This window comes from Rhincodon typus, chromosome 23, assembly GCF_021869965.1.
Source record: "Rhincodon typus isolate 14 chromosome 23, sRhiTyp1.1, whole genome shotgun sequence".
Classification (NCBI taxonomy): domain Eukaryota; kingdom Metazoa; phylum Chordata; class Chondrichthyes; order Orectolobiformes; family Rhincodontidae; genus Rhincodon; species Rhincodon typus.
Window position 1 is genome coordinate 3,327,642 of NC_063354.1, and position 22,190 is coordinate 3,349,831.

Here is a 22,190-nt window from a genome sequence, read left to right on the forward strand (position 1 = left end):
TGAGTACTCCAGTGAATCACCTGGACATTTTTGAAGATGCAATGTGTTTTGTTGTAGGATCTTGCTGTGCACAAATTGACTATTGTGTTTCTTGTTTTGCAACTTTAATTGCACTTTAAAAGGTCTTCGTTAACTATCAAGCACTTCATGATTTCCTGCTTGCTGAAAGGTGCTGTCAAAATGCAGGTTCTACAATGAGCTTGAGAGGCTCATACCTAAAGGTGAAAGTGTGTGTTTCAGTTCACTGGCAGGATCTGGGCATTGCTGGCTGGGCCCAGCATTTATTGCCTGTCCCTAGTTGCCTTTGAGAAGTTGGTGGCGAGCTGCCATCTTGAACAACTGGAGTTTATGTGCTGTAGGTAGGGCAGTGTCCTTAGGGAGGGAATTCTAGGAGTTTGACCCAGTGACACTGAAGGAACAGTGATATATTTCCAAGTCAGGTTGGTGAGTGGCTTGGAGGGGAATTTGCAGAGGGTGATGTTTCCATGTATCAGCTGCCCTTGCCCTGATATGGCCATGAGACAATGGAGCAGAATTGGGCCACTTGATCCATCAAGTCTGCTCCTCCATTCGACCATGGTTGATATGTTTCTCCACCCTATTCTTCTACCTTCCTGCGGTAACCTTTGTTCCTCTTACTAATCAGGAAGTTATCTATCTCCGTAATAAATACACTCAATGACTTGGCCTCCACAGCCCTCTGCAGCAATGAATTCCACAGATTCACCTCCCTCTGGCTGAAGAAATTCTTCCTCCATCTCAGTTCAAAAGGGTTGTCCCTTCACTTGGAGGCTGTACCCTTGGGTTGAAGTCTCTCCTACTGGTGGAAGCATCTTCTCCATATCCCCTCTATCCAGGTCTGTCAGTATTCGGTAAATTTCAATCTGATCTCACCCCCCCATTTCTTCTAAACTCCATCAAATACAGACCCACGGTCCTCAACTGCTCCTCTTTTGACAGCCCTTCATTCTTGTAAACCTCCCCTGGAGCTCCTCCAAGAGACTGATCGTGGGGGTGGGATCATGGACCTGAGAGTTCTTTCCGCATCTCATTTCTTAATAATTTATACTGAGCAGAATATTTCCAGTTGGCATATTGTTCAAATTTGCAAAAAATTATTCATACGATGTGGGCATTGCTAGTTAGGCCAGCATTTATTGTTCGACCATGGTTTGCCTTCGAAGGTGGTGATGAGCTGCCTTCTTGATCTGCTGCAGTTCCCCCCACCCCAGTGCCATAAGGGCATGGGTTCCTGGATTTTGGAGCATGTTGAGAGAGAACAGAGCAGGTTTCCTGGAACATTTGTAGCAGTTATGGATTTCAGTGAATGTTGAGGTTGGGACTGTTGGGAGCACTGCGTGTTAGGGGATGTTTGATAGTTATTGAAAATGAAGAAGCATTTGGATTGAGGAATTAGGGAGAAACAGTTTCCAATGGCAGCAGGGTCAGTGAACAGAGGATCCAGATTAAAACGTATCAGTAAAACAAAAATGGCCATGACTTGAGGGAAATCAATTGACACAGCGGGATGTGATTTGGAACACATTGTCTGAAAAGGCAATGGAAGCAGATTCAGTGATAATAAAAATAAGAACTAGATAAATTCTTGACCGTGGAGAAGATGCAGTGCCATGGGCAAAGAACAGTTGTGTGGAACCTTTTGAGATGAATTGTATAGCACTCCCAACGAGTCAGCACAGGCACAATTGGTCAAATGGCTTCTTTGTGCTGCATCCTTTCGCAGTTCGAATGAACTTTTCCACTTCTTTCCCCAATCTGCGTGAAGGTGTCTTATCCATGTTTTGCCTCTGGTTTGCCTGTTGTGACTGACCTTGATCAATTGATGTTTCCCGTGACAGTGTGACCAGGGACGGTGAGGAAGTCCCTCCAATCCGAATGCCAGAACTGATTCCAAGCCTGCAGCCTCTCGTATACTGGATGTCCAATTCCATAGAACTGCTGCACTTCATTCAACAGGAGGTTCCCAAACTCTTAACGTGGGATCAGCACACAGAGCAGTATGGTGAGTGAGCACATGTTAATGTAGTGTCACACCTGTCAGCAATTGTGAACCCACACAGTTGTGTAGGCTCATGGATATCTACATGCACAGTTACATGTACTCATGATTCCATATAACGTTTTGTGTACATGCATGATTACGTACACACAAGTTTAGGTTAAAGCACTATTACGTACATACACAGTTGCATACACACCCCTTTGTATACCCGTAGGGTGGTGGGCACAGATGGTATGTATATTGAGCGACTGCATGTGATGATGCTGGGTGTAGTGAGAAGACAGTAAATGCCAATGCTGCCCTGTTTTAGCATTTAACCAGGAGAAATTGGCCAAAAGTTTCTGAGTGATGACTCAATGTAACCAAAAATTACCCCCGTTCACCTTCTTCCCCTTCTCTTGTTTTCTCCTTTTCCCTCACAGTCTGTCTCCCTTTCACCCACTACTCCTTTACTCCCTCCCTCTTTCCTTTCTTTAATCTTTCATGGAATGTGGGTGTTTCTGGCAAGGCAAGTATTTGTTTCCTTCCCTAATTGTTCCTTGAACCCAATGGCTTGTTAGTGCATTTCAAAGAATTGTTAAAAGTCAACCACATTGCTATGTGTCTGGAATCATATGGGAGTCAGCCCAGGTAAGACCAGCGGATTTCACTCCCTAAAGCACTTTAGTGAAGCAGATGAGCTTGTATAACAATTGATGAGAGCTTTGCAGTCACCATCTCTGAGATTAGCTTTCAATTCCAGATGTATTTATTGAATTTAAATTCCATCAGCTTTTGTGGTGAGATTTGAACTGATGACCCAGAGCACTAGCTTGGGCCTCTGGAGTTCTCATCCAGCAATATCACCACGGTCTCCCCAGCTGCCTGGCTCCTGATCTCTCTCCCCCTCCCGTCTTCCTGTTCCTCTTTCACATTCTCTCTCTCTCTCCCCCTCCCCCTCTCCCTGTCTCTCTGTCTCTTTTTCTCTCTCTCTCCCCAAGCCCCCACCCTTCCCTGTTTTCTGTCTGAACTGAGGTAGAGGAACTGCCATCAACTGAATGAAGCAGCCATTGGGCTGCCCAGAGATCTCTGGAGGAAAGCAGGTTGTGGGCAGGGAGAATTATTGGGTGGATCCACCACCAGGCACAGGCACTGTGTGTGTTTAAACTGTCAGGCAGTGAGGTGAGCTGTCATGTGTCACTCTATTCACCCCAAGGTGATGATGGTCTTTGAGAATTTTTGTTGGAATGACTGAGTGGGCTGATTCTCAGATCAGTTAGAGTGTTCAAAGTGAATTGGGTGCAATGCGAATCCTCACACCACCTGGAACTTCAATCCATGCTGAGACCTTCTTCGAACAAGGGGAGTTGAAATGAGCAGCTCAGAAAGTCAGGGGACAGCTGGCTATTCCCACCTCCCATGAAGTCAGGCAGATTGGTTAGCAGGAGGGAGATGGGCAATCCGATCACAGTACTGTCCCTCTCCCATGTTACACTCAGCCTTCAGGAGTGACATTCTGAGGACAGCGGTACACAGACCGCACTTGTGTTCCCTCATGTATTCAAAATGAAGGAAGGATCTGTCACATTCTGTCACCCTGAGAGCTGGCTCTGAGGGAGCTGGATCAGTGTCAAGAACTCTCCACATGTGAATAGGGTGTGACTTGGTGACAGAATGCTAGACTCTTTGGAGTTATTTCAACATTGTATTGCACGCAAACCAGTTACTCTCAAATCACACTCTCTTGCACTTTTTCTCTTTCTCACTCACAATCACAAAAATCCCACACACTTAAATCATAAACAAAACATATACACTTGTGTAAAATACATATAAAGCAAAATACAAAATACACTAAGATACAAATCATGCAGATAGACATTTCCATGATCAATTTGATTGGATTTGCCATCTGAGCATGTGATTAGAACGGTGCCTGCATTGATATGAAAATGCTTGCTATTTATACTTTGATCGCTAAACTCCTCTTTGTCCTATTTCCATAGGTTGCCATTATGACCAGCTGTCGTCCACTAAGGCAGCGAGTGAAGAGGCCATGACAGTACTGGAGGAGGTCATCATGTTCACCTTTCAGCAGTCAGTCTATTACCTCACCAAGGTGGGTAGCCCCTCTACCAGACCAACCCCTCCTAAGGTAATGGCCCACAAGGTGGAGAGATGTGGGTCACAGTGGGAATATCATTCGGCTGTTAATCCAGAGGCCTAGGCTAACTTTCTGGGGACATGGTTTCAAATCCAACCATAGCCGCTGGTGGAATTCAAATTCACTGAATAAACCTGGAATTGAAAGTTAGTCTCGGGGATAGTGGCTATGAAGCTATCGTCGGTTGTTGTTAAAACCCATCTGGGCCACGAATGTCCTGTCAGGAAGGAGGCCTGCTCTCCCTACTTTATCTGGCCTATATGTCATTTCCAGACCTGCAGCGGGGTGGTTGACTTTTGTCTAGTTCAAGGGCAATTAAGGATAGGCAAACTTTGTCAGCAACATCTATATCCCATGAAAGAATAAATTAAAAGGAATGCATTTGGTATGGTGCGCCAGGAGTGACACCTATTGCAATCGTGTTCACACACGGAGAAACAAGATGAGGAGTGGGCAGTTTTCTGTTTGAGGCATTCACAATGACATCAGGCCCAGAGAAGGTTCTCTGTGACGCAGTGGGTAGCTCCTTCTCCTCTCAATGCGAAGGTTTGGGTTCAGGATCCTTCCAGAGACGAGAGCACAGAGCTCCAGGCAGCCACTCTGCACGTTGCACAGAGGGTGTGCTGTCCCTTTAGAAGTCCCATCTTCGCTTGAGGCATTAAACTGAGGCCCAGTGTGCAGTCTCAGGTGGAAATGAAAGATGTCATGACCACCAAGTGCAAAGGAATTATTTGCAGTGTCCTAGCTAATATTCGTGATCACTTCTACGTTCACATTGGGAGTGTCAAAGACAAGCTGGGGATATCATCTTAGAATTAGAGCTTTGCTCAAGTTGTGTTTGGGGTGTGCGCGCACGAGTGTGTGTGTTATGATGTATGAATGAATGAGTAAGAAGATCAGGTCTCTGTGCCTATGCCGAGTGTTGTTTTGTACGAGCTCTAGTCATCGCTGAGCAAGAGCTGCGTATTCAACCACAGAGGAATGCTGGGGTGCAGCCAGGGGAGGTCACAGGAATAAGAGGATTACAACGGACACCAGCTTAGAGACTGGCACAGACAACAAGTCCTGTGCTTTTCAATGAACTGAGAGCAATGGATGTTTCTGTCCCAGCGTGATAAACACGGAGAGATCCCGTTGACAGAAAGATGATTTATTAGCTTACAGTTCTCAGCAGCAGCTCAGAAAGAAACTGCTAGCGCCAGAAATGTCTTCTCCTTCTTCACACTGGCTTTCACTGCGGTACGGGGTCCCACACACACACACAGATACACTGACTTTCATTGCGGTACGGGGTCCCACACGCGCACACAGACACACTGACTTTCACTGCAGTACGGGGTCCCACACACACACGCTGACTCTCACTGGGGTACTGGGTTCCCCCTGTTCCCCCCGAACATGTGCACGCACATACACACAGGTAAGCACACACAGCTCCCACACACGCACACACACATACAGCTCCCACATGCACACCCACACATGCACACATACACGCAGAGCTCCCACATGCACACACACGTGCGTATACACACCACACACACCACACACCTCACACTCACACTCACTCTCACTCTCACTCTCACACACTCATACTCACACTTATTCACACACACTCACAGAGCTCCCACATGCACACTGACTCACTGAGGTACAATCCCTGGCATCGGCGTTTTAGCCATGAGCTACTGACTGAATTGAAGATGCATTTATTGCTTTTGACTTTCAATGGATTTTAAGCCCAGCTGTGTTCAGATTCACAAACAGGATTCCTTGCATGTCTGGTATTAAACCAGAAAGTCTGGATTCTCAGTGGTGGGATGTGTTTGACAGCTGAGGAAATCAGTCTGTAGCTGAAACGCCAACACCCAACACAGCAGAATTTCCCTGTACTGGATTGATTGAGGATTTGTGGCAGTGCTACTTATAAATAAACAAATGAGAGGCTTGTGTGCATTAATGTAAAAGTGCTTTCACTATTGAAACAGCATCACACATATCAGCTGAGCCCTGGCTTCTTCCGCTCTCTTGACAGCTGGAAAAATCTTTTCCACTGGCACCACAAAGTGGACAAAGTCTAACAAAGGCTCAATGTTCTGCTAGATGGGCTCTCACACACTGACTCTCACTGGGGTACGGTCCCACACACACTGACCCTCACTGGGGTACAGTCCCACACACACTGACTCTCACTGGGGCACGGGTCCCACACCGTGACTCTCACTGGGGTACGGTCCCACACACACTGACTCTCACTCGGGTACAGTCCCACACACACTGACCCTCACTGGGGTACAGTCCCACACACACTGACTCTCACTGGGGCACGGGTCCCACACCGTGACTCTCACTGGGGTACGGTCCCTCACACGCTGACTCTCACTGGGGTACAGTCCCACACACACTGACTCTCACTGGGGTACAGTCCCATACACACTGACCCTCACTGGGGTACAGTCCCACACACACTGACTCTCACTGGGGTACAGTCTGACACACACCTACCCACCCAAATACATGTTCCTGCGCACATGCACATGTTCTCTCACACACTCACCTATCTACCCACACATCTGGTTTCTGTGTTTCATATACACTTGTGTGCACCCACATGCATACCATATCATGTACACACTCTCTCAAACATGTCTGTGTCTTATGTACACACTGACCTATGCTGTGCATGACTCAATGTCACCTGAGACAACAAGGAGGTGTGTGTGGCTGGGGCTTCTCTTCCTTTCTTGGCATGTTATAATAATCTGAGCAGATCTGTATGTGGTTAGTTGTAAATGGATTGAGTTTTACTGCCTTAACCACACAACTGTAGAGACAAGACTGGTTCTGTCATTGCTCTGCTGCCTCAGGCTCCTAGCTAAAAGCTTACCTTGTGGAGATTTTTGTCCCATTCTATTCAAAACCCTTGGCTATTGGGCTTTAAATAGAAAGTAATGCATATACATTTGAACATTTCCTCTGTCCTGATATAGTACAGGGCTGAGATTGACAGACTCCCTGCAGTGTTGCTACCACTGTTGATTTCGATTTAAGCTGAACATTTATTCAGTGTTGTTTCATCAAGGTTTGTAATATTTTCCAATGAAGCAAAACCTGTGGTTTCACTGCGACATTCACCCAGCCTTTCTGCTGAAAAAGGATATGGATTTCAGTTCAGTTCAAAGTGATACTGTTTGTGAAGGACGTGTTATTGGTCTTGCATGGAATGCAGCATTGATTTGCCAGAATGAAACCTGGACACCAAAGGTTGACTCTTAAGCTTGGAACACATCACTGTTGGTTTTATTCCCTGACAGTTAGAGATTAAAGGAGATGAGATTGAAGTTTTCAGCATTGTAAAGGGGAACATTGTAAAGGGAAAGTGGATAGAAACTGTTTCTTCTGCCGAGGAGTCCATGACCAGTGGACAGAGCCTAAAAAATTTGAAGCCAGACCTTTCAGAATGTATGCGCACAAAGAGTTGCCAATGTGTGAATTCTTTTCTGCAATTGGCAATCGATAGCGATTTTTAACTCTGAGTTTGGTGGCTTTTTGTTAACCCCAAATATAACAGGCTATGACACAAAAGCATAGGGTTAGCTCACTGATTGGCCACCATTGCATTGAACAGCAGAATGGACAAGAAGGACCAAATGGCTCCTCTTGCTCGATCTGTTTTGTTCGTACAAGAAGGCCATTCACCCATCATGCCTGTGCTGGCTCTTTGAAAGAGTTATCCAATTCGTCACAGTGCCCTGCTCTTTCTCTCACTTGCTGTAAATGTTTCTACCCAGGTATTTATCGAATTTCATTTTCAAAATTCCTATTGGATCTGTTTCCATTGCTTTTCCAGGCATTTTCTCAAATGTAACAATTCACTGCCTGAAACATGTTTTGTCATGGCACCTCTGGCTAAACACCTTTTGAATTCCTCTTGTCACCAACCCTCCTTATTTTTATCTGTTCATGGGATGTGGGCATTGCCGGCTGGGCCAGCATTCATTACCTGATAGAGATGAAGTGTAGGCCAGACGAGGTAAGGATGGCAGATTTCACTCCCTTAAAGGACATTAGTGAACCGAATGAGTTTCTACCACAGTGGACAATGGTTACATCTAGGTGATAGGGGTTGTGGGTTTGGAAGGTGCTGTTGAAGGAGCCTTGGTGAATTACTGTAGTGCGTCTTGTAGATAGTATGCACTGCTGCCAATGTGCTCCGGTGTTGAAGCGTGTGAATGTTGAAGATGGATCGCAGGCCGGTCAATTAGGTTGTTTAGTCCTGTCTGGTGTTGAGCTGCTTGAATCTTGGTAGAACTGCACTCATCCAGAAAAAACAGTGAGGATTCCATTGCACTGTAAATGGTGGACAGGTACTGGGGAGTCATCAGATGAATAACTCACCATAGAATTCGCAGCCTTGGGTATGTTCTTTTAGCCACAGTATTTATATGGCTGGTGCGGTTTAGTTTCTGGTCAATGATAAGCCCCAGGATGTTGATAGTGGGGGATTCAGCGATGGTTATGCTTTAAGACCAGTAGATAAAGGAGCAGAATTAGGCCATTCGGCCCATTCAGTCTGCTCCACCATTCGATCATGGCTGATATGTTTCTTAATCCCATTTTCCTGCCTTCTCCCTGTAATAATCAAGAACATATTAATCTCTTTCTTAAATATATTCAATGACTTGGCTTCCACAGCCTTCTACAGCAGTGAATATCACAAATTCATCACCCTCTGGCTGAAGGAAATTTCTCCTCATCTCAGTTCCAAAGGGTTTCCCTTCACTCTCGGTGCCCTCGGGTCCTGTTCTCTCTTAGTGGAAACATTTTCTCCACATCCACTCTGTCCAGGCCTCTCAATATTCTGTAAGTTTCAGTCAGATCCCCCTCATCCTTCTAAACTCCACGGCGTACAGGCCCAGAGTCCTCAACTGCTCCTCAAATGACAAGCCCTTCATCCCTGCGATCATTCTTGTAAACCTCCTCCAGACCCCCTCCAACATGAGCACATCCTTCCTCAATTACAGGGCCCAAAACTGCTCACAATATTCCAGATGCAGTTCTGACCAGAGCCTTATGCAGCCAGAAGTACATTCCCTGCTCGTGTATTCTAGCCCTCTTGAAATGAATGCTTACATTGCATTTGCCTTCCTAACTGCCAACAAAACCTTTATGTTAACCTTAAGAGAATCCTGAATTTGGGCTCCTAAGTCTCTTTGTGGTTCAGATATCCGAAGGCTGTCACTATTTAGAAAATAGTTTATGCCTCTATTCTTTCTACCACAGTGCATAACTCACGCTCTCCTACATTGTATTCTATCTGCCACTTCTTTGCCCACTTTCCTAACCCGTTCAAGTCCTTTTGCAGCCTCCATGTTTCCTCAACACTACCTGCCCCTCCACTTGTCTTTGTCATCTGCAAACTTTACTACAATGTCCTCAGTTCCTTTATCCAGATTGTTAATGCATAACTGAATAGTTGTGGTTATATATCTTAAAAATGCTTGCAATCTTCTTTTATGTGACTTGCTAGTTTACTCTCATATTTCATCTTCTCTCCCCTCATTGTATTTTTTTTGAGTTATCCACTGCTGGTTTTTAAAGACTTCCCAACCCTCTGTCTTCACACTGGTCTTAACCAAATTGTATGTTTTTCCTTTTGCTTTTATGCTGCCCGACTTCCTTTGTCAGCCATGGTTGCCTCGTCCTCCCATTAGTATATTTCTTCTTCCTTGGGATGAATTTTTGCTGTGCCTCCTGAATTACCCACAGAAAGCCCGGTCATAGTTGTTGCACCATCTTCCCTGCTAGGCTCCCCTTCATTCTCTGCTCTAAGGAGAACAATTCTACCTTCTGCAACCTCTTCAAATTAACTGAAGCCCTCCATCCTTGGGACCATTCCAGAAATTCTCCTGCAAACATTCTCTGTTAACAGTCAAGTGCCCTGGCTGCGTTGACCTTCACCTTTCATTTGCCCCTGTCTTTGAATGGGTAGCTATCACTGGGTTACCAGCTGCAGTCCAACTGGCTATTGCTTATGTAAAAAAACCAAACAACAACAGCAGACCTCCAAGCTGAGCAGATGTCAGTGCTGCACAGCAAGCCTGTGTCGATAACGTAACAATACCTGCCTAAAACCACAGGAGATACCCTCTGCTTCTCTTGGCTGGGACACTGAATGGTTATATTCATGGAAATATCTTGCTGATGTCATCAGTGTGGCATAATTTAGCTTTAGAGCTAGGGAGCATTGTGGGACAATGAAGGGAACTTTACTCTCTATTTAAAACCCCATGCTGTACCTGCCCTGGGAATGTTTGATAGGACATTGCATGCTAAATTGGGATTGGCCAATTACCCATAACTGGTATTCTTCACTGTAATGAACACAGAAAAGGCTATAGTAATATTAACCAGCCTGGTATGTTTATTATTGACCCCTGCAGACCCTGTACACCGTCCTGCCTGGGATGTTGGACAGCAATCCCTTTACAGCTGAGACAGCGCAGCTCAGTATTCCCAGAGGAGTTAAGGATGTCTTGGATATCTTCCAGGGAACGTTGAACCTGTTGAAACAGTATCGAGTTCACCCTGAGCTTGCCTCTCAGCTCTTTGCTTATCTCTTCTTCTTCACCAATGCATCGCTCTTCAATGCTCTCATGGAACGAGGTGAGTGTAGCCAGTAACTTGTGGACCCACTGCCCAAATTTGGACATTTTTTATGTCAGTCAGTTTGTGACTCCCAGGCATCTATTATTCTATATATAAGCTCCTCCCAAGCCCCTCAATTAGGTTTCATTCTGTAACTTACTCGTGGGTATCTGTTAATCTATACATAAACCACACCAAACCCCTCAATTAGATTGAAGTCTGTTACTCACTCCCGGAATCTATTATTCTATATATAAACCACCCCGGACCCCTCGATTAGATTCCAATCTGTAACTCACTCCCGGCTATCTATTAATCTATGTATAACTCCCCCCGAATCCTTCGATTTGATTCTAGACTGAACTAAAATGTCAGTGTTGTAATGATAATCCTGTGTTTGGGCTGGACGATTGGAATGGATTCCTCAATTCTGCGTGGACTCCCTCTGGGTGAGGAAGCCGTCCCATTCTGATGGTGGGAACAACGTGCCTCTGTGGCCAGGGTCCACACCTCAGTGTAGCTTGGACTCCCATCCTGTCCTGTTCTGTTGGTGGTGACCCCCACTTCAGCCCTCACAGCTGGAATCTTTCACTCTACTGTTGAGAAGCTGCTTTTCTCGTGTGGCTGAGAAACCCCTCACTTTGCTTGTAGGTCTCTTCCTTACTGTGTGTTTTTGTACCTTCCAGGATCAGGAGGAGGTTTTTACCAGTGGACGAAAGGAGTGCAGATCCGAGCCAACCTGGACTTGCTGCTTGACTGGATTCAAGGCATTGGACTCGGTGAGCAGGCTGCTGAACTCTTCCTCAAGTTTTCGACAGCTGTTAACCTGCTTGCCACTCCCAAGGAGACTCTCCTGCAGGTAAGCAACATCATTGCTCATGAACGAACCCTTTGTTGTATTGGGAAACCCCAGATAGCAGCGAGGCCAATGTTAATTCGACAATCCAAAGTCTGCCAATGGCAGGAGGATTGAGAAAGCTGACATCCTGCACAAAAGAGATTCAGACCAATCGTAACTAATTTGGCTTCCTGTTAGTTTTGTGAGTTCAGTTATTTTTCACATTCCCTGCCAAATTCTGATCTTCTTTCCTGGATTACATAGAACTTTAACAAAGAAATTTTTTCTTTTAATTTTGTTGGATGTGGATATCTCTGGCAAGGCCAGTATTCATTACCCTTCCCTGGTAAAGTGGTTTGCTCGGCCATCTCAGAGGGCAGGAGTCACATGTAAGCCAGACCGGTAAGGACAACCGATTTCATTCCCATAAGGAAATGAGTGAACTAATAGTGACCATGCTCACCATAAGCTAGCTTTTCATTCCAGGTTTCATTGAATTCAGATAGGCCCAGAACATTAGCCTGGGTCTCTGCATTACCAACCCAGTGACTTTCCCACTGTGCCATGGCTTTCTCCCCCCATCATATCTTATTTCTTATCCTGAACATGAGCATTATTTTAATCCCTTGTAACTTCTGTGTTCCTGTCCCCTTTTATGAACGTACAAACAAGAGGATTAGGGCAGCACGGTGGCTCAGTGGTTAGCTCTGCTGCCTCACAGAGCCAGGGACCCGGGTTCAATTCCACCCTCCGGCGACTGTCTGTGTGGAGTTTGCACATTCTACTCTGTGTGGGTTTCCTTCTGGGTACTTCTGTTTCCTCCCACCGTCACAAAGATATGCAAGTTCAGTGGATTGTTAAATTGCCTATAGTGTCCAGGGATGTGCAGGCTAGAGGGTTAGCCATGGAAATGCAGTGTTACAGAGATAGGGTAAGGGTTGGGTCTGGGTGGGAGGTTGTTCGGATGGTCGGTGTGGACTCAATGGGCTGAATGGTCTACTTCCACACTGTAGGGATTCTCTGATTCTAAGCGTGGACCATTTGGCCCCTCCCATCTACTTTACCATTCAAAGGCTCAACTCTACTTTCCTACATACAGCTAGACCCTTTGGTCCCCTCGTTAGTCAAGAATCCATCTAACTCTGCCTTCAAAATTTTAAATGACCCAGTGTCTGCCGCTTTCTGGGAAAGAGAATTCCAAAGACCTTCATCCTTCTGAGGGAAACAACTTCTCCTCATCCCTGTCTTAATTAGGAAAGGCTTTATTTTTAAACAGTGTCCCCCAATTCTAATCTCTCCCACAAGAGAAAAGATCCTTTCAGCATACACCCTGCTCATTCCTCTCAGGATATTATATAAACAGCTCTTTGCCTAAGACCGAAAGTAGTATCTGTTTGGTCTGAATTATAAGGCTAACCATTTTTTTTAAAAAACTGGGTGTATCTCAACGCTGGCTTTTGTTGTCAGCCACCTTTTCCAACCAGTTTGTGATTGTTGACAGAAATTCTGCTTCTGTCACTAACTCTGGGACTGAATTTGACAGCCTCACAATGCTCTGTATAAGAGAGTTTCACCTACTCTTCGTACAAACCTTTTAGATTTAAGCTTATACAAATGTCCCCTTGTTCTAGACTTCTCAGTAACTAAAATAGTTTGTTAGCCGCTGGCATAATGTTTAGAGATGCCTGCGCCAAGTTATCATTTAATCTTATGACGAAAGCAACTTTGGTTTTTCCGACTCTTTCTTTGTATTGCATTTCCTTGTACCAGGCAGCTTCCTGATGATCTGTGCTGTCTCATAATGACTGTCTCAACATCCTTCCTGGAGTGTGGAGCCCAATCATCCAACTGTAGTCTTGTGAATCATTTGACTTTTATATCCTGACTATTAATCCTTCATCTTTCGCCATAGCATTTTTATCAGCTTATCCAGTTGAAGTTCTGCTTTTTGTGTCTTGTCAAGAATTATAGAATCATAGAATCCGTACAGTGTGGAAGCAGGCCCTTCGGCCCAACAAGTCCACACCGAACCTCAGAGCATCCCACCCAGACCCATCCCACTGTAACCCACCTAATCTACACCTCCCTGAGCACTATGGGCAATTTAGCATGGCCAATCCACCTAACCTGCACATCTTTGGACTGTGGGAGGAAACCGGAGCACCCGGAAGAAACCCACACAGACACGGGGAGAATGTGCAAACTCCACACAGACAGTCGCCCGAGGCTGGAATCGAACCCGGGTCCCTGGCACTGTGAGGCAGCAGTGCTAACCGCGGAGCCACCGTGTCGTCCCGGTGTTTTCTCAATGTTTTCTCAATGTTTTCTCAAATCTCTTGTACATCACCTTACTGCTTCCTATTCAAGGTATCATTATTATTTTTCATTTGGCAAGATGTTCCATCATATTTATGCTCACATAAAATTCCATCTGCCATTGTATTGCCCAGCCAATGTCTTGTCACCATCCTCCTGCAGCTTCTTTAGGTTTGATCTCTGCATTCCCTATTTTAGTATTGCGAGCAAGTTAAAGAATACAGCCTTAAATGTTAACCAGACTGGGATCGTGCAGGTTCACTTGGCCTCCCTTTCTGAATATGGGCTTTCTCTGACCTCTTTCGACTTCTTTGGCATATTCTCACTCTCTGTGAGAAGGTAGAGGATAGTTGTTAGGACCTCTCTGAGTTGCTGCTTGAAGGTAGAGTGAGTCACAGCTGGTGGTCTCAGCCAGCCCTAGTCTCCCTGTTCTAGTCTGGACATGGTCCCTGGTCTCCCTGATCTCTGAGGAATGAGCTAATCCAGGCTGCTGGGAAATTCCTGAGTAAAGCAGTAAGGTGTAGAAAGCTGTATATTGCTTCACTGAGTATATGTTGGCTAACTAAAACCTTACAGTTTCCACTCTCCTCCTCTGCAATGCCCTCTAACAATTTCGGCCTCGTATGTTTTGTTTCTCACTGAATTTTCATAAAAAGCCTTTTCTCTGGGATAATGAGGCCTGTTTGGTGACGTCTGTGTCTCGGTATCTCCTCTTCAAATCGGCTTCACTGTAATCGCTCCTGTTTGCATCAGCACTTTTGAGACCTCCTGAGGGTTCAGAATAGGGACACTCGGAGTGGAATGGGGCAGGGGCTAAATAGTGAGATAACAAGGTGTAGAGCTGGATGAACACAGCAGGCCAAGCAGCATCAGAGGAGCAGCAAAGCTGACGTTTCAGGCCGAGACCCTTCTTCAGAAATGGGGGAGGGGATGGGGGTTCTGAAATAAATAGGGAGAGCGGGGAGGCGGATAGGAGATGGATAGAGGAGAAGATTGGTGGAGAGGAGACAGACAGGTCAACGAGGTGGGGATGGAGCCAGTAAAGGTGAGTGTAGGTGGGGAGTTAGGGGATAGGTCAGTCCAGGGAAGACGGACAGATCAAGGGGGCGAGATGAGGCTAGTAGGTAGGAGATGGGGGTGGGGCTTGAGGTGGGAGGAGGGGATTTGTGGGAGGAAGGACAGGTTAGGGAGGCGGGGACAAGCTGGGCTGGTTTTGGAATGCGGTCGGGGGAGGGGAGATTTTGAATCCTGTGAAGTCCACATTGATACCATTGGGCTGCAGGGTTCCCAAGCGGAATATGAGTTGCTGTTCCTGCAACCTTCGGGTGGCATCGTTGTGGCACTGCAGGAGGCCCAGGATGGACATGTCGTCTGAGGAATGGGAGAGGGAGTTGAAATGGTTCGCAACTGGGAGGTGCAGTTGTTTAGTGCGAACCGAGCGTAGGTGTTCCGCAAAGCGGTCCTCAAGCCTCTGCTTGGTTTCCCCGATGTAGAGGAGGCCACAACAGGAACAGCGGATGCAGTATATCACACTAGCAGATGTGCAGGTGAACATCTGCTTGATGTGGAAGGTTTTCTTGGAGCCTGGGATGAGGGTGAGGGGGGAGGTGTAGGGGCAGGTGTAGCACTTCCTGCGGTTGCAGGGAAAAGTGCCGGGGTTGGTGGGACTGGTGGGGAGTGTGGAGCGGATAAGGGAGTCACGGAGAGAGTGGTCCCTCCGGAAAGCAGACCCGGAGGTTGGTGGGGTGGTACGTGAGGACGAGGGGGATTCTGTTTTGGTTGTTATTGCAGGGAGTGGGTGTGAGGGATGAGTTGCGGGAAATGTGGAAGACACAGTCGAGGGCGTTCTCGACCATTGAGGGGGGGATGTTGTGGTCCTTGAAAAACGAGGACATCTGAGATGTTCGGGAGTGGAATGCCTCATCCTGGGAGCAGATGCAGCGGAGGCGAAGGAATTGGGAATAGGGGATGGCATTTTTGCAGGAAGGTGGATGGGAGGAGGTGTATTCTAGGTAACTATTTTTGTATTTTTGTGACGTATTTTTGTGTGAGCAAAGTTCAGATTTATGTCTTACCTGTGAGTTACCGGGGTCGATATTTTGACGGTGTAAGGACGTTTGTTGGCGTGAAGCCAAGGAGCCAAAAGGCCTTATTCAGTGCTAGGGGTATCTCTGCACCCCCATTTCTGCACTGCGTTGTGAATTTCTGTTAGGCAGCTGTTAACCTGTTTATTTTAAACACTTGCGGATTCTTTAGAAGCTTGTCAGTTCATCGTGCAGGAATTTCCACTCCACTGTGCTGCAGTTCGAAGACTCGCTGAGCGATTAGGATTTGTGAAGGGCCACTTGGAGATCAGGAGCAGCTGCATCTCTGAGGAACGCCATTCCTATTCCTGCTTATTCCCCATGACCCCTTGTCTGTTCTTTATATTTATTTACCCACAGCACGAGGGCATCTCTGGCTGGGCCAGCATTTATTGCTCGTCACTAATTGCCTAGAGGGCAGTTAAAAGTCAACCACATTGCTATGGGTCTGCAGTCACATGTAGGCCAGACCAAGTAAGGATGGCAGTTTCCTTCCCTAAAGGGCATTAGTGAACTGGATGGGTTTTTCCAACAATCGGCTATGGATTCCGGATCATCATTACACTCTTAGTCCCAGATTTTTATTATTGAATTCAAATTCCACCATCTGCTGTGGTGGGATTCAAGTCCAGGTCCCCTGAGCATTACCCGGGTCTCTGGATTAACAGTCCTGCGATAATATCACTATGCCATTGCCTCCCTGCGTCTGCTATGGCTGGTCTCAGCTAATCTCCCAAGAGTCAGCTTTACGATCAAAATAAGCAGCAGATCCCTGTGCCCACTCTCAGTGAGCAGACACTCAGAGTCTTGAGAAGTGAGGGAGGCAACATAAGAACTAGGAGCAGGAGTAGGCCATTCAGCCCCTTGGGCCTGCTCTATCTTTCAATACAGTCATAACTGATCCTGTCAGGTCTGGCAGCATCTGTGAAGAAAAGATCAGAGTTAATGTCACCGGACCTGAAACATCAACTCTGATCTTTTCTTCATCGATGCTACCAGACCTGCTGAGCTTTTCCTGCAACTTCTGTTTTTGTTCCAGATTTATAGCATCCGCAGTTCTTTTGGTTTTTATTTCATAAGTGATCCCATCTTGGCCTCAACTCCTTAATGATGGTTTTAGACAATTTCCTGACGGCAGATGTTCATCTAAGTGGTCTACATTTTCCTCAAAATCCAAGGCCTCAGACACACTTTACAGTCTAAACAACGATTTACCTGCACTTCACTCAATCTAGTCTACTGTATTCGCTGCTCACAATGTGGTCTCCTTTACACTGCGGAGGCAAAACATCGACTGGGTGACCACTTTGCAGAACACCTATATTCTGTCCGCAGTAATGGCTCTGAGCTTCCAGTTGCCTGCCACGTGAACAAACGAGCGTGTTCCCTGGTCAGTGTTTCTATCTTGGATCAGTTGGCAGTGCTCAGCACTAGTTGAAGGTACAGCATCCCATTTTTCCACTTGGAGATCTTGCAGCTTTGACTTCAAGGACTTGGAAAGTGGAGCACCATCTTCCACGTCTTTTATCCTGCCCCACACCTCCAGGCCCTGGCGTGACATGGGCTGCTTTCAGCATAGACAATCCATTTTTGCCAACTTATTGTCCCCATTATCAACAATCGAGCTTCTCTTACTATCTTACTATCAACTATCCCTTTTGTCAACCTAACTTTTTTTCCCTTTCTCTCTCTGTCATCAAGATAGAATTCATAAAATCCCCACAGCGTGGAAACAGGCCATTTAGCCCAACCAGTCCACACTGACTCTCCAAAGAGCATCCCACCCTGACTCAAACCCACACCCTATCCCTGTGACCTTGCATTTCCCATGGTTAATCCACCTAACCCACACGTCCCTGAACACTAGGGGCAATTTAGCATAGCCAATCTGCCTAACCTGCACATCTTTGGACTGTGGGAGGAAACTGGAGCACCCGGAGGAAACCCACACAGACACAGGGAGAATGTGCAAACTCCACACAGACAGTGGAATTGAACCCGGGTCCCTGGCACTGTGAGGCAGCAGTGCTAACTGAGCCACCGTGCTGCCCTGCTGGAATTAAAGAAAGGAATAGTATTGTTTTTTTCAAAATTGTATTTTTTTTTAAGATAAATCCCCCTTCTTCCTAGCTACTGTCAGTTCTGAAGAAGGGTCTCTGGACGCAAAACATTAACAGTGCTTTCTCTCTACAGATGCTGCCAGATCTGCTGAGTTTCCCCAAACAATTTGTTTTTCTGAATTTCTTCAGATTTCCAGCATCTGCAGTTCTTTGTTTTATTTTACTGTAGTTTCCTACTTGCTGCCTCCCTCCCTTTTTGAATAAGAATGTTACGTTAACACTTTTTCAGTCCATTGGAACCTTTTCAGAATGTGGGGAATTTTGGAATGTTATAACCAATGGATCCAGTAACTCTGCTGCCGCTTCCTTTAATAAGCTAGGATTTATGTCATCAAGCCCCAGGGATCTGTCTACCTTTGACCCTGACAGTTTGTTCAGTACTATTTCGTCAGTGATACTGATTGTTTTAAGTTCCTCCTTTCAGAGTCATGGAGTCATACAGCACAGAAACAAACCTTCGGTCCAACTAGTCGATGTCTACCATGTTTCCAAACAAAACTAATCCCACCAGCCTGTGTTTGGCCCATATCCCTCCAAACCTTTCCTATTCATGTACCTGTTCAAATGTCTTTTAAATGTTGTAACTGTACCTGTATCTACCGCTTTCTCTGGCAGTTCATTCCACACACGAACCACTCTACGTGGGAAAAAGTTGCCCCCACATCCTTTTTAAATCTTTCTCCTTTCGTGTTAAAAATAGGCCCCCTAGTTTTGAAATCCCTAACCCTAGGAAAAAGACCCTTCTTGTTTACCTTATCTATGCCCCTTATGACTTTATAAACCTGAATAAGGTCACCCCTTAACCTCCTCCACTCCAGTGAGAAAAGTCCCAGCCTTTCCAGTCAATTTTTATAACTCAAACCCTCTATTCCCAGCAACACCTTGGTAAATCTTTTCTGAACCCCCTCCAGTTTAATAACATCCATCCTATAACAGGGTGACCAGAACTGTACATAGAACTCTATAAGAGACCTCACCAACGTCCTGTACAACCTCAACATGATGTTCCCAACTCCTATACTCAAAGGTCTGAGCAATGAAGGCAAGCGTGTTAAACACCTTCTTAACGCCCCTGTCTACCTGCGACGCAAATTTTGAAGAATTTTGTACCTAAAACCCTGCCTCTCTGTTCTACAGCACTACCCACTTTTTAATTTTAAAAGTTCCTTCCCTTGTTTATATTACCATAATGCATTAACTCACATTTATCCAAATTAAACTCCATCTGCTGCTCAGCCCATTGACCCAATTAATCAAGATCTCTTTGTAATCTGAGATAACCTTCTTCACTGTCTACTACGGCACCAATTTTGGTGTTATCTGTAAACTTAATTCACTTGCCAAATCTGTACTCGTGCCTGTGGAATTATCTCTGCTTAACTCTAGCACTCCAATTTCTCACCCTCAAGCTGAAATTCCAGCATGCTATGATCACTCTTCCCCAGAAGGTCCTTTGCTCCGAGATCCTTAATTAATCCCATATTATTGCATAATACCAAATCCAGAATAGTCTGCTCTCTGGTTGGTTCTTCAACATATTGCTCCAAGAAATAATCTGTAATGCACTCTGTGAACTCTCCTTTGCCAGCTTGATTAATCCAGCCGATATGCATATTAAAATCACCTTTCTTACAAGCCCTCCATACTTTCTGCTTTATACTGTATCCTATTGTGGAACAGCTGCTCGAGGTAATGTTTCCTCGATGTTTTCTGTACAGTGATCAGCACCAGCATACTGATTGTGACATTGGCTTTAGATTTCGGAAGCTGCTGCTGTGCATGGACCTCAGGCTTATGTCACCGCTAGGAAAATTAGAGAGAATGCTAGTGAGGGGATCTATAGATTACTCCCACAAGGGGCTTCTGTCCCTCACCATTTCTTATTATATCCAGACAGGTTTTACGTCTTGATCTCCAATGCCAAAATCCATTCTCATTGGAACACTGATCTATTGTTTACTGACACAGCTACAGACCTCCTTTTCCTTTCTACACTAACCTTCTGAAACTCTCAGTACCTTTGGGTATTTAACTCCCAAGCCTGCTCTCCCTGCAACCATGTCTTATTAATTGCCACCAAATCATGCCCATTTGTTTCTACTTGCGCAGTTAACTGATTAATTTTATTCCAAATACTTTGTGCATTGAGATGCGAAACTTTTACGTTTGACCTATTATTAAATTTCCCTGCTCTTGTATGATTCCTTGGTGCAATATGATTTTCACACACTCTGTCCCCTCTTTTTATTTTCTGGTAACAATCAGCCCCATCACTAACCTGCAATCCTACCTTTACCTTACACTTTGATTCTTTTAATTCTCCATGTAACTGAACTCCACCCCCAATATTTAGTTTAAAGCCCTGTCCTCAGCCCTAGTTATGTGATTTGCCAGGACTGTGGTCCCAGCATGATTCAGGTGGAGCCCATCCCATTGGAACAGCTCACTCCTTCCCCAGAACTGGTGCCAGTGTCCCATGAATTGAAAACCGTTTCTCCCACACTAATCTATGAGCCACACATTTACCTTTTTAATCTTATTGACCCTGTGCCATTTAACTCGTGGCCCAGGTAGTAATCTGGAGATTATTGCCTTTGTGGTTCTGCTTTTTAATTTAGCTTTGAGCTGCTCATAATCCTTTAGCTGAACCTGTTTCTTCTTTCTACCTGTTTCATTGGTACGTACTTTGACTGTGACATCTGGACCTTTCCCCTCCCACTCCAAGTTCCTCTATAGACCAGATGACACATCCCGAACCCGGGCACCAGGCAGGCAACACAGCCTTCAGGACTCTTGATCCTGGCCACAGAGAAGTGTCTATTTCCCTGACTATACTATCCCTGATTCCAACCACACTTCTCCTTTCTCCCCCCTGTTGAATAGCTAACTGTAGTGCTATGGTCAGTTTGTTCATCCTCCCTACAGCCCCCAATCTCACCCACACAGGGAGCCACAGGGAGCCACAGAGAGTGTATTGGGTTCTGGTGAGATTGACTTGGAATGGGGGAGGGGAGTGAGTGAGCAATGAGCAGGAATGTATTGACAATGGGAGAACAGATTGAGCAGGAAGCCAGAGAGGCTCACTGGAAGTGCGAGGCGGTTTAGGGTGAATTGAATGTGTTGAGAACAGAGATCAGATTTGGAGAGGAAAGCTTGTCCCATTGTTTTTGAAAGGAAGGAGAGTGCCAGTCAGCAGGAAGCTGTCACACTGACCTCAGCACAGAACTATTCTCCCAGGGACAACCCAATGTCTCAATCCAATCAACACAGACCTTTCATCTCATTGCACACATTGGTGTAAATACTTAGTTGCAGTATCACTGAGAGAGAGAGAGAGAGGGGCAGGCACTAACTGCAAGCAGCTCTGAACACACATGATGAATCCATTGTATCTCAGCAGGGACCTCTGCCACTCACCATGACATACCCAGAAGTGCCCTCCTGCACCAACCTTACTCCTTATGCCCTCTGCCCACCCGCTTCCCTGGTCTTCCTCCTCCAAATGCCAGCCCCCCATCCACTGCCAGCTTCCCAACAGCCTTTGCAAATAGACCCAACACCCACACCTTAGCCTCATTCGCCAGCCCTGTCGTCTCCAGTTCCCTAAAACACTCCTCCCTGTTCACCCACTCATGCTGACTGTTCACCCGCACACACACAGTGTTCACCAGCCCGTGTGCGCACACTCAGATCTGTAACTGATGAGTGTTTACTTTCTTTGCAGGCTAATTGGAGGTCTCTGCGCAGTGATTTTTTCAGTTTGAACCCATCGCAGCTCCATCACATGCTGAGGGAGTACAACCCGGGCCGGCCATGCCCACCGGTGTGGAACCCCGTCCAGGAGGACCAGCAGGCAGCACTGAGAACAGGTGAGCACCTCATTGAAGGGAGCACTCCCCCCCCGCCCATCAGCTAAACACCTTGCTGCATTGTTTCCACTTCAGGCACTCACTGCAACATCAAACACTCCCAGGACAGCGACAGCACAGGGTTAGTTACAGAGTAAAATTCCCTCAAT

General features: G+C 46.0%; 1 protein-coding gene across 4 annotated transcripts in view; it reads left to right on the plus strand.

Moving 5' to 3' along the window:
• si:ch73-281f12.4 (Ras-associating and dilute domain-containing protein-like) overlaps window positions 1-22,190 on the plus strand; it is an 81,057-nt gene that overhangs the window by 21,081 nt on the left and 37,786 nt on the right. For all 4 annotated transcript variants that reach the window (XR_007264599.1, XM_048610979.1, XM_048610980.1 and 1 more), the window contains 5 exons: window positions 1,860-2,023; window positions 4,009-4,121; window positions 10,610-10,832; window positions 11,501-11,673; window positions 21,897-22,041. Coding sequence is in view for 3 of the 4 variants with exons in the window: in XM_048610979.1 (XP_048466936.1) it covers window positions 1,860-2,023; window positions 4,009-4,121; window positions 10,610-10,832; window positions 11,501-11,673; window positions 21,897-22,041 (818 nt within the window). In the remaining variant the exon portion in view is untranslated. The remainder of the gene's footprint in view (window positions 1-1,859; window positions 2,024-4,008; window positions 4,122-10,609; window positions 10,833-11,500; window positions 11,674-21,896; window positions 22,042-22,190) is intronic.